This window comes from Geospiza fortis, unplaced genomic scaffold (assembly GCF_000277835.1).
Source record: "Geospiza fortis unplaced genomic scaffold, GeoFor_1.0 scaffold10, whole genome shotgun sequence".
In the NCBI taxonomy this organism is placed as follows: domain Eukaryota; kingdom Metazoa; phylum Chordata; class Aves; order Passeriformes; family Thraupidae; genus Geospiza; species Geospiza fortis.
Window position 1 is genome coordinate 5,883,591 of NW_005054326.1, and position 12,023 is coordinate 5,895,613.

A 12,023-nucleotide genomic window follows, 5' to 3' on the forward strand; every position below is an offset into this window, starting at 1 on the left:
GGGGGCGGCTCCCGCCGCGCCCTGCAAGGGTTATCTTTAAATCAGGATTTAAAAATCCCATTTTTCTTTCTTAGTAGTTTGCTCTGTTTTTCTAGGTAGCGTTTCAGCTTTCATGCCAGGCTTGGGCGCTCTGTATTTGTTATCCCGCGGGACAAGAATGAAGAGTGAGAGCACGGGGACCGAAGGAGATGATGAAGTCAGGTCCATGGAGGAGAAGTGACGCTGGTCACACTTATCCAGGTGCCCTGCACTAGAACGACTGACAGCATCCAGGAAGACAGAAATTTTCTGCAAGGAGTTTACTAAAACACACAGTTGGATCACATGTCATAATTCCTACTCTGCTTCTGAGCAGGTTTCTGTGTGATACTTGTCCCCATCATCATGTAGATTAGTAGAACCTGAAAAGGGTTTGCTTATCTTAATGTTGTTTGTGTGTGAGAGGGGGTGGCAGATGCTTACCCCTCAGGCTGTCAGGAATATACAAACACCAACTTCAACTCTTCAAAACTCCTGCCCCACCCTGATTCTCCACCTCTTGCCTATTATTTCTCCCCTTAAATCCTAGAACATGCTAGTGAACCAAAGGAAGATTTAAGCATCTCTGCAGGTGTAAGAAATATGTCTGTCAAAGGTGTCTCTCTAAGGTAAATGGACCAGAAAAACCTCTGACTAATGTGGTTTTGGTGAGCCAAATCCTTTGGTTACTTCTGCAGGTCATGTTTCACATAATATATACAAACCAGAGACACGATTAACTGGTTGGAAGAACAGAAAGACTGCTGTGCTCAGGAGGAGTGAAACACAACAGCAATTACAAGATCATCCCATTATATAGGTGTTTTAATAATACAGTTGGACAATATGTCATTTGTTCATTGTAATTGCAGTATAAACCAAAACCTTAAAGCATCTGGCGCTATAGTGATTTACTAATAACTTTAAAAATGTCCCTTAGTACCTTTGCCTCTAATTAAAAAGGAATCCAGCTGTCACAATAAATTGCACCTACCTGGCACGGGGAGATGGTGCACTCACTCTCTTGTGGTTTTCATCACCTTTTGAAGTGTTGCAGAACACCTGATCATTATCTTTCCTTTCACCTGGGATGCAGGCATCTAGCAAGAAATTGTAGGCACTTCCATTGATCTTTCCCTTTCTTCTTAAAAGGAGATGGGAGTATGCTCAGTAATCATAAAAATCAAACAAAAACAATGTTAGTGTAAAAACTTAGTGTACATATTATTAACTATGCTAATTGTTTGTTGCTGACCCATTTTGATTAAGGTAAGAAATTGTCCAGGGAAAACAGCCCACTTAAAAAATCTTGGATTCCATATAATAGCAAATCCAAATTGCTTTAAAGGATTTGCAGTGGTGTATCTCTATTCCCTTTTCCCAAATTACCATGTTATGGACTGTTTAAGAGCAGTTCTGTTTTATTCAATTTCTGTGTATTCATCCGTGGTAGGTGAGCTTAGAAGTTACTACATTTATTTATTGAAGGACTTCTGCAGAGCTAGTGATGTAAAACATACCAATTAAAACCAGAAGATCCTTAAAGGAATGGAACAGCCCCTCTCTTTTCATGCCAACCAAGTGCCTTTAGGACAGCACCTGATTGTAAGTTGTAGTTAATAACAGACAATCCTGAAAAAGCATGACAAAGAGAACAGCATTCCTCTGTGTGATGTGCTACAGTCTGAAAGCAAACCACTGTTCTCAAAGCAGGCTTTATTTCATTGTAGTGAACTAATGACTAAATTATAACTAATGATCACTGAAGTGATTGGATATGTACTTTGCATAAAGCCTTCCATACCAACCACATCTCAAACCTTACTCTAGGGCCCAAAAGCTGTAGAAAGTGCCAGCTGTGGAAAAGCTGTGAACTAATCATTTCCAGCCAGATTAGGACTTCACAATATTATTTTTTCAAGTACAACACTGCCAGGAAACATTCAATCCACAAATACAAATGCCTAAGGTTTCTTGCATTCTTAACAGAATTGTTTATAGTTGGGTGAAAATTAAGTGGATCAGAGACTTGTGAACAAGTGTGTGACTAAGGTTAATTCATTTTTACCTGGTTATGGTACTGCATCTGTCTAATTATAATACTTAGCAGACTTTTCATATGCTGGTTATGGTACTGCATCTGTCTAATTATAATACACAACAGACTTTTCATATCCTCCACAAGACATTTATGGGTTGAATAAAGAGCTAGCAGATAAATGTATTCCAATTCTCCAGACACAAGCCCTTGATCAGAGTTAAAATTCCAAAGCATCTCCCTCTCTGACTGGTTTGTTGAAGTAGCTGTAGATAACAAAGTGGTCAGGGAGGAAGAGGCACCTAAACTTAACCAGCAGGACAGGGCAGTGACACCACCACTGCAGCCTGCAGGATGGAGGGTTCCTTAGCTGCAGGAAGTCAGCCATGGCAGTGGTGGGAGATTATTCATTGTCTCCCCTCACTTCCATGACCTGGGGAAAACCCCACAAAAGTCACAAATCTGTTAGAATTCTGAAAACTTTAAGAGAGCCTTTGTCACAGTTGAACCTCCCCTGAGCAGGCAGCTCAGCCCTACACAGCCACTCCCCCCTGCAATGGGACAGGGAAAAGAGCTGAAAAGGCAAAAGTGAGAAACCCTGTGGGTTCAGATAAAGAGTTTAACAGGTAAAGCAGAAACTCAAGCAAAGCCAAGCAAGGAATTCATTCCCCACTTCCTATTGGCAGGCAGGTGTTCAACCATTTCCAGGAAAGCAGGGGCTCCATCACATGGAACGGTGACTTTGGATGTCAGACACCATAACTCAAATGTCCCACTCTCCTCCTTCTTCCCCCAGCTTGTATTGCTAAGTACATCATCATCATCATCATGTGGGCTGAGGTATCCCTTGGGTCAGCTGGGATCAGCTGTCCTGGCTTTAACCCCTCTCAAATCCTTGTGCTCCCCACTCACTGCTGGGGCAGTGTCAGAGGCAGAAAAGGCCTTCACTCTGTGCAACAACCAAAACATCCCTGAGTTATCAAAACTGTTTGGTCACAAATCCAAATACAGCCCCATACCAGTTACTTTGATTAAAATTAACTCTCTCCCAGCCAAACCATTCCAGTCTCCCATTTCAGTGTAGTTCCAATATTTCACTGATGTCAAGAGAAGGAAACACAGAAATTTACTCCCTATGAAAACATAGTGTTTCTTACCTTTAAAGTTTATCTTCAGCAGGCTGCATGAGAGAAGTAAATCAGAGAGAATTTAGGCGGTATCTAATTTGCACAGCAATAGGAAATTTAGCAGAATGATGATGCCCTTTTGTATGTTTAATTAGATCAATTATAATCCTTACATAGTGAAGGCATTTTTCCTAATGAAATTATTCAATCAACTTCATTTAACAATTACTGAGGAAAAAGAAATGTAAATACAACTTACACTGTCAGACAGTATTTACATGAAAACTACACAGTAAAGTATTTCCAGGTTGGGAAACTCACCTGTTAAATGCTTTGCCCAGAAGCAGAATAAAGAAATAGGTCATTGGTCTGGACATACTGACTAGACAAACTGTGTCAGTAGAAAATGTACTGAAATATTCTAAAGTCCTTTGAGAAGCTTTCAAAAACAATTATTAGTCTAGAAGCATAATGAGATATCCCTACCCTAGTGTTTATCATCATGGAAAAATTATATGACATAATATTTTTAGGTATTTTGGAGATCAGAATAGCAATTTTCTACCAGTGGATTTTGGCCAGCTATGGGTATGGGGAAAAGGTGCTTGGCTTGTCTTCTGTAGTTGTTTTAAACAGTCTTAGCATTTAAGGTTGTTACAGCCTTTTGAGTTCCTTCTATTCTGAAGCCTTCCTTAGGACAGTACCTGCTCAGTTGTACTTACCATCCTTTTGGTAACAGAGATTAGCAAAACCTGCATTCCCAGCTGACTAAAAACACAGTGAAAATCAACAGATCTAGCTAAAAATATTGTATGTATGAAACCTACAAATCAATTGTATTTTTTTAGTAATTCTAAGGGATGAGACTTCTCCAAGTTGCGTATTCTTTTCAAATAAAAATAGCAGGACAAAGCCAGACATTTTAAAGCAGCTACTACTGTAGAGATTATTGTGATTCAGGCTAAAGCCTAAAAACAATAACTTTCTTAAAAAGACATCCATTACATAACCTATGGTCAAGGAATTGTATAATTAAATTTTCTATTTCATCTTACCTGCACAATTCTGGTTGTAACTGTGTACTCTTTTTAGCTAGGAATGTACAAATGTATCTTAAACAAGATACAGCTCTGAAACTAGAATATTTACCTCTTATCAAGTTAAACTGCCACTTATTCTGTAGTGGCTGTTCTAGAAAGAAGCCTTTTTGTGGACTAAAGTAAAAACTAGCCCGTTTTAAAATACAAAATACAGGCTTAATGTACAATAGTTAAGGCTTGACATTTTTGTCATGTTAAAAACTAGGTTTCCCAAAGTTGTCCTACCTCAACTTCTCTCAAAATTTGCTAAACCCATACTTGAAATATGAGCACCTTCAAAATCTGTATGAAAAAGAAAGCTGAGCTTGGAACAAGATCTTTATGCCAGTAACTTTATGAAGCCATGCCAGACTGGTTTTGGCATCTGCATGATAACAAGGGCAAACTGAAGTTGGAAGCTGTGAAACCACTTAGCAAGAAACAGCAGCTTTATACCAGGTCTGAAATTTGTTCCGTTTAGGTTCTTACTTTTATTTAAATAAGCAGATAGCTGCTTTCACTCTGCATAGTTCTGCTTCAGCCTTAGATATACCAGTCAGGCTTGTGCACTGGCTAATTTAGTACGCTCAGATCAAGTGCTTTCTACTGTTAAAACAATTTACTGAAGCTTTTGAAAGGAGAGCCACTGACCTACCTTCTTACTAGTTCAATATTACCATTTTAAACATTGAAACTATTTATAGTATTTGACACAGCAGCTTAGACAAGGACATACATCGTGGCTGTTCAGTTCTCAGGCCACAGGAGTGCTGAAGGCTGGTCAAAAACCCCAAGAGCTTTAAGAAAGGGATTTCAGAAACACTTCCTACCATTTGTGTTCAGGTTTGATGTAAAATGCAAGCACCAGGCTTCAACTACAAATACCAAGTTCCTCAGCAGTTCTCTGAAATGAGGAAATAACCTGTATTAAAATCTGATTCAAGTCTCATGCAGGGAGGAAGCCATACACATTTATGCTTCATAAAGTTGAATTCAACTTTAAAATATATTGCAGCTGAATAACAGTGTAAGCCAGCCCTTTGAGTGACTGTTTGCAGGTTTAAGAATTTCAACTACTTCACTTCTGAAGGACTGATGCTATGATGACCATGCTAGATTTTGACAGGATACGTATTTAAAAGGAGTAGTTCTAATGAAGTATGTATCATTGCACTTGGAATTTCTTGACCTTTCAGGTAATTTCTTGACCTTTAGAAAGAAAAAAAGGTAGCTAAATCTTGAATTCATTTTGATCAAGGTAACATTCTTGAGAATGGCATTAAGCAGGAATTAAACAAACAATCCCAGGTAAATACAAATTAGCTTAAATTATTGAAACCAGGAGACCAGTTCTATGTGATATTCATGTACACCCCACATCAGGAAAAATGTCAGTGATGTGTCTTAAAATTAAAACCACGGGCAAGATTAATACTAAAATGCATATTAACTTGTTTTATTGAGGCACAACAAGGCATTGTGAATAGCCCATACTTGAGGCAATCAATAGTGTAGTAAGCTGGACATTAATACAGTTTAGGGTAAGTGCAAACAATATACATTCACAGCTTTATTAGCAAGGCTACATCACAACTGATAAAGTGCCAAATTAGTGCTGATTCAGTACCCCAACTCCATGATTTCACCTTGCAAAACAGGACCACCATTTCCCACCAATAATGGAACCACATATCCTCTATAAAGTCAGTAATAAGTGCAAAGCTAGTCCCACCCCCCTCACCAAGGTGTTTGGAGCAGCTCTTTTGTAAACATTGCACTGGATTTTAGTCCTGATAAAGGAGGTATCCCGAAAAGGTGGAGTATTTCCAACTACTTCCATAGATGGCTCCCCGATGCAGCCGTAGCCAGATTTGATCTCCCTGGAAGAGCTGCAGGACCGCGTGGTTACTGGCTGTCTCATGGTCAGGAGCCCCATCATTGGCATAGGCTGACACAAGGACCTCCTCATTCTTCATGAGATTCACGTACAGAGGGACATTAACAGCCAGTTTCAGCATGTGGAAGATGAAGACGTAGGTACCATTCACTGGACAGTTGAACCTCCCAAGCTGAATATCAAAAGTTTCTCCAAGGTTATTGAGCAGCAGGTCAAACACAATGGGCTGGTCCAGAGTTCCAGGGGCCAGGTTGGATGTTCGGGCGGCGGAGAAGGCGACCCTCATCTGCTGCGGCAGCGGGTAGACGTGCACCGGCAGGATGGTGGCGGCCTGGCTGGTCACTGGCATGTCCACAGGGGTGATGCTGCGTGAGTCTCCCTGCCCAGAGTCCCCACTGTTAAAGGTCTCATTGTCTCGTTCTGGGCTGCTCACCTGAGAGGAGTCACTCCACCCTGCTGTTAAAAACCATTAGCAGCAGTAAGTATTGTAACAGACAGATACCCTTAAGCCTGTGGGCATCATCTTAAGCAGCAAGTGTACAGGTTCTGCAGCAGATTGATCTTTGAGCCACAGCAAATTGTCAAAGGACCCCAGTGAAAACAGAACTTTGAAGCTGGCTCACATTCATCACACTTGCATTGAGCAGGATGAGACATAACTGAACTATAAACAATTACTTCTGAGGGCAGCAGGTTGTAATTATTTTTGCTTTAGTGTATCATACGTCAACTTAAAAAGCATATGCTAACTTCTGAGAAGAAATAAAATGTAACTGCTGAAAGCACTGACAAAGTTAGAGGCAAGTTATCTTCAAGACCTCAATTTTCACTTCATGTTACTCAACACCGTTCTTCTGCAGTTGCATTTCTCATAGACCTTGTCTAGAATATTTTAAGTCTGACAAACTAGTGCTGCTTTTAAGTCTTCTGCACCTCACTCCCCAAAATAAGGCTGTTAATCTTTCCAAATATCCAAGTTAAAAGGGTGTAGAATGAAAATCTTATTAGATCTGAGAAATTTAGACCAGTCACAGTCAAGCTGCAAAGCATTGTTATTTCCACTGGAAAACAACACCTTAAGACAGACATTAAAATAAGTGGAGTTGCTGTGAGATCCTAATGCTAATGAGTACTTTCATCAGCTGTTAATCCACCATCATCTCCTATTTAGTTATCTTCTAAAATATATTCTGTCCTTCAAGCTAGGATATGACCTGTGTTATCCTAAAACAGCTTCTACAATACACTATAATTTCTCTTTAGTCTCTAAAATAGTGACCTACAGCTACTCTTCATCTCACTTCTCACCTGTAGCACTGAAGTCCATATTTTTCCAGCACATACAGTACAAACAATCTTGTTTCCAACTCTTCAAAACACATGCTATTCATGCTTGGACAGAACTAGCCTTATGTATTTCTTTAGGTTTTATACTCCACTATGGAAGTACAAAGTACACCTGTATTACTAAATACATTTTCATAGAAAAAATTTTACAAAGTCTCTGTGATCTGATAGCCTACCCAGGATAAGGGAGGACTACACACTAGAGGGGAGAAACCCAGTGCTTATTCCCTTAACAAAGGGAACTGCTGTTTTTTCCTAGCCAAGTTCTTTGTGAAGTTCAATAATGTACAACTGTGTCAAAATTTTGACATGAAGACCCCAGACTAAAAATAGTGAAATTAAATCCTCTGCTGTGCAATGCTGTGGAAGAACAGCGCTGAAGCCTCCAGCTAAGCTTGGTTAGCTTTCACCAAGCTCAAATCTGTCAGGTGAGGGATCCTGTTCTGCTTTTCGCACTGCTCCCAGTGACACCCCAGCTGCAATGCCTAACACACACTGGACCACTGGGGGCTGGTGCTGGCCTTACCTCTTGAATTTGCTCGAGGACCACTACTTATCCCACCTCGTTTATAGCACTGCTGGTAATTGACATCCTGAAAGAGAAGTGTTATGGCTATAAGCAAATCGGAACTCAATTGAGGCAATACACTTTTTCACAATTAATTCCATCTCTAAAATACAATGACAGTTCAGAAACAAGATGCAGATAAACACTTATGGAAAATTTACTTATTATAATAGCTTGTATGAAATTAAAGACCTATTTTAATGGCAGCTGTAGCAAGTTAGCTTCTGAACAGTTGAGGTTACTGAGCAATACCCTTAAATCTCAAGTCTGTTCTAAGTCCATGAGCCTGCACAGAAGACATTGACAGACCTGCCTCACACCAGGAACCTTTGCCTCCTTAACTTTTTTTTTTAATTATTTTTGGGGTTTTGGCCTAGCCACATTCTCAGCCAGTTCATTTAGGAGTACATTATTTTACATTACAGAGGCATTTTAGTGAACCAACTCCTTTAAAATAATAGACTGGACCCATACATTATGTAATTTACCATCTGTTGCATTTCAAAGATTCATTTCAGACTAAAATCAACCTGTCATACAGAGATGTTACCTGTCTGAACTGACTTATTTCAGCTGCTGTCTACCATTCCATAAAAGGGTTTGTCTGTGAAACAAAACTAACCTCTAACTTGTAAGTAATAGTTCACCTGTTAATGAAAAACTACCATGTTAGAAGATTTGGCTCCTATACAGTGGAAGGCTACTGGAAATAAGGCAATACCTACCCTCTGAGAATATGGCATTCCAGCATAATCTCTACCAGGAAACTGTAGCTGGCCATAGTTGCCATTGGTTAATGAAGGTGAACCTCTGTAAGCATCAAAACCTGTTCAAATAAAGTTGATTATTCAGTATCATTTACTGTTTGATTTACAGTACAAGTCCAGAATGTAACTACAGATCTTTTTTGGCAATTATGTACATTAAGTTATGCAGTGACAGAGCTATTCTTGAATTTGGAATTGAATAGGAACCTTGCTACTCCTATAACAAATGCATTTCATTAGCTACTCATAACTTACATACTATGGCTACATCAAAATTCTGTATTTAAAAATATTAACATCAGTCCCTATCCATTGCCTGTGATACTAATGGGATGGCACAGAACAGCTGAAAAGCTTGCTAAATCCAGCAATGGGATTAAGAAACACTTTTTTTCTGTTAGATACACTGAGCTATTACTGGTATACATTTAGGGGCTACTATAATATTTTGCCTCTTCAGCTGTTAACTTAAGCTATTATTTAACTACCAAAGCAGAGCTGCAAGTAATTTCATACCAGACACAACCAAACCCAGGACTGCTGTTAAGTCAGAACTATAAAACTCATCATCTGGTACATGTTCGTCAGCCCAACAACTGAAGCACCTATCACAGACTAAGTGCCCTTCACTTCAAAGGGGAAAAGGCCACAGCCTGCAGCTGGTAGCTACCAACAGCCTTAATTTAGTAACTGCTTAAAGTCTGCTGAAACTCTCTAAAGTACTTCAGGTAGCAACCAAAGAAAAACTGCTCTGCAGAGACCAAATAAGCTTCCTCATAAAACTCTTCAGTTTGTTGTTTGTCTAGAAGGGCTCTTCACTAATGGGAGCCTCTCCCCCATCCTGGTTTCTGCTGGTAATATTAAAGTGAGCAGAGCTAAGCAAAAAATACCTTATTTTGCACAAACACAGTAAGTGGTATGTGAAGAGGAAACTGGCCTGCCCAGTTTATTAGCAAGATGCCAAGAGAAAAAATTAAGTTGGTAAAATTTCAGAACAGCAAATGAAATTGCCAACAGAAAAGTCCACATGAGTAATCTAATAACCTTTTAGTGAAAGTTTCTATCTTCATACTTAGGCAAGCTGTGAAATTGCTCTGCCATTTGGCCTGACATCAAGCACAGGGACCACAAATAAAAGTTAGAATGAACTTCCTTAAATTCTACAACAGAGGGCCCCATTCTCTGCACATCGCCCTTAAAGTCTTGTTTTGAGACATTTCACATACAGAACATGAATTTAATACTGTGTTGTGTTAAATCACATTTACTGGCAGGAGATTAGATCTTCTTGAGGATGATAGTAAACAAAGACATACCTTTGTACCCACCAGGGGGGCGATAGGAATTAGCCAGCGACCTTCCACCTCTAGCAGACCCTCTGACAGACCCACGAGTGTTGAGGTAAGGCTGAGGGGGTCTGGGAATAACATTAGCCTGTGCTGGATAAAAGGCAAGGCTACCATTGCTAACAGGAACAGCTCCATCAGGTTGATAGTTCACTGCTTAAAACAGAAGGCACAGATAAGTCAAAGCTTTTTATAACTGCAGTAAGTTACCACACACAGAAGCAAGAGCAGTAATAGGACATTCAGAGACCAATTAAGCTGCTCTGAATAGTCTGCTCTTCTGCCCTTTCATTACTTCATTTAAGTGATTGAATCTTTCCCTTTGTTTTGTAAAAATATTTTGTAAAAATTCCCTTTGCTTGTTAAAATCTACTGGAGACAGCACAGGCTCCGAGTGCAAGCCCCTAATGCATTCAACAGGAGTCAGTCGCACAGGTGAGAACAAGCTTGCCAGCAGCATGAAAACAACCAATCTAGGTTAAAATCAAGCAACATTTGATTAAGAATTTTTGCTGATAAACTAGGTCACCTCAGTACTGACACCCCTTGAAACAGTAAGACAAACTCCATCACACCTAGATAGCAATAACTGTGGGAAGCAGATATTTGGGTTCAGTCTCTTCAATAGATATTCCTACCATATACTAGGCCCTTCAACACCAAGCAAGATGTATTCAAGAATGCTTTTCACTCACAAGGGTGAGTTGTTAGCTTTAAACACAAACCTTGCAACCATGAGTGTATTTCCACAAGACCCTGCTTTATTTCAATCAAAAAAGCTTAAAATTGATCCAGAACAACACTATAAACCCCTGTGTGAAGTGTGTGCAGAGCCATTGCCCAAGGCTAATGAAAAAATTATGATTTTCCACAAAAAAAGAAATCCAGAAGGCTTATCACACATAGTCTCAGTGATGAGAAGGAACATTGAAGCTAAACATGCTTTCCTGACTGATACACTGTTCTTTATGTCTCATTGACTACACACACTATCAGTCTGTTTCTAGTCTAAGACCTATGAAAATCACTCTGGCAGAACAACAGCAGTTGTAAATGACCTTGAGCCATTTCATTAGATTGCCTTATAAATACAGATCCCTAGTTGTCACTTGCTTTCATCCTAAAACCTCAAGACATTTAGGGGCTAGTTTCAGGTCAAATTTAGTGTTAGCTATACAAACCCACCTCTTGCACTACCTGAACATCAAGTAAGTCAGGTTTTTGTTGAATGCAACAGCTCAAGACCCCTTACTAGCTCAGTATTTCTCAGGTCAGACTGAAAACTTATCCCAGCTTTCTTACTTAGCATTCAGCAGCTCCCAGCACTGACAGCACTATTAGCAGAAACCAAATTAATGGTTCCAAGTAAGAGTATTTCATCATTGCTACTATTCCAAGCAAATAATTGTTTGACTGGCAAGTATCACCACATATTTGAATTTCTCACCTACTGGGAAATTCAGGCATATTAGTGACAACAGTCTGTTCATCTAATATAGAAACAAGTTTGAACCAGCCTTTCATCCTGCTAGCAGTTTTGAAATTAAGTTTACACCATCAACTACATTAGAGTTGATGTATGCCTAATATTAGACATTTATGTAGCACCTGTTAGGAATTTCACTGGGTTAGGAGTATTCACAGCACATGATAATGAATTTAAATACTATTATAAACTGAACATATTGAAAGACTACTTGAAACACAGATGCAAGTGCAGTTCTCACCTGAAGACAGAGATTCTTGTGAAAGAGAGGTTTGTTCTGCAACATGAGAAGACTGCAGCTGGCATTGAGGAGGAGTCTGTGTACTTGCTGTGGAGAAACTCTGGTTATA

General features: G+C 39.5%; 1 protein-coding gene across 3 annotated transcripts in view; it reads right to left on the minus strand.

Moving 5' to 3' along the window:
* Positions 1-5,690: 5,690 nt before the first annotated feature.
* The window catches only part of CAPRIN2 (caprin family member 2), a 31,587-nt gene continuing 25,254 nt past the window's right edge, over positions 5,691-12,023 (minus strand). For 2 of the 3 annotated variants that reach the window (XM_014307031.2, XM_031057024.1), the window contains 5 exons: positions 11,915-12,023; positions 10,158-10,343; positions 8,800-8,900; positions 8,033-8,099; positions 5,691-6,615 (listed from right to left, as the gene is read on the minus strand). The exon at positions 11,915-12,023 is cut by the window's right edge and continues 63 nt beyond it. In XM_014307031.2, coding sequence (XP_014162506.1) covers positions 6,047-6,615; positions 8,033-8,099; positions 8,800-8,900; positions 10,158-10,343; positions 11,915-12,023 — 1,032 coding nt within the window. In that variant the 3' untranslated portion in view covers positions 5,691-6,046. The remainder of the gene's footprint in view (positions 6,616-8,032; positions 8,100-8,799; positions 8,901-10,157; positions 10,344-11,914) is intronic. The other variant, XM_031057023.1, reaches the window with a different exon arrangement.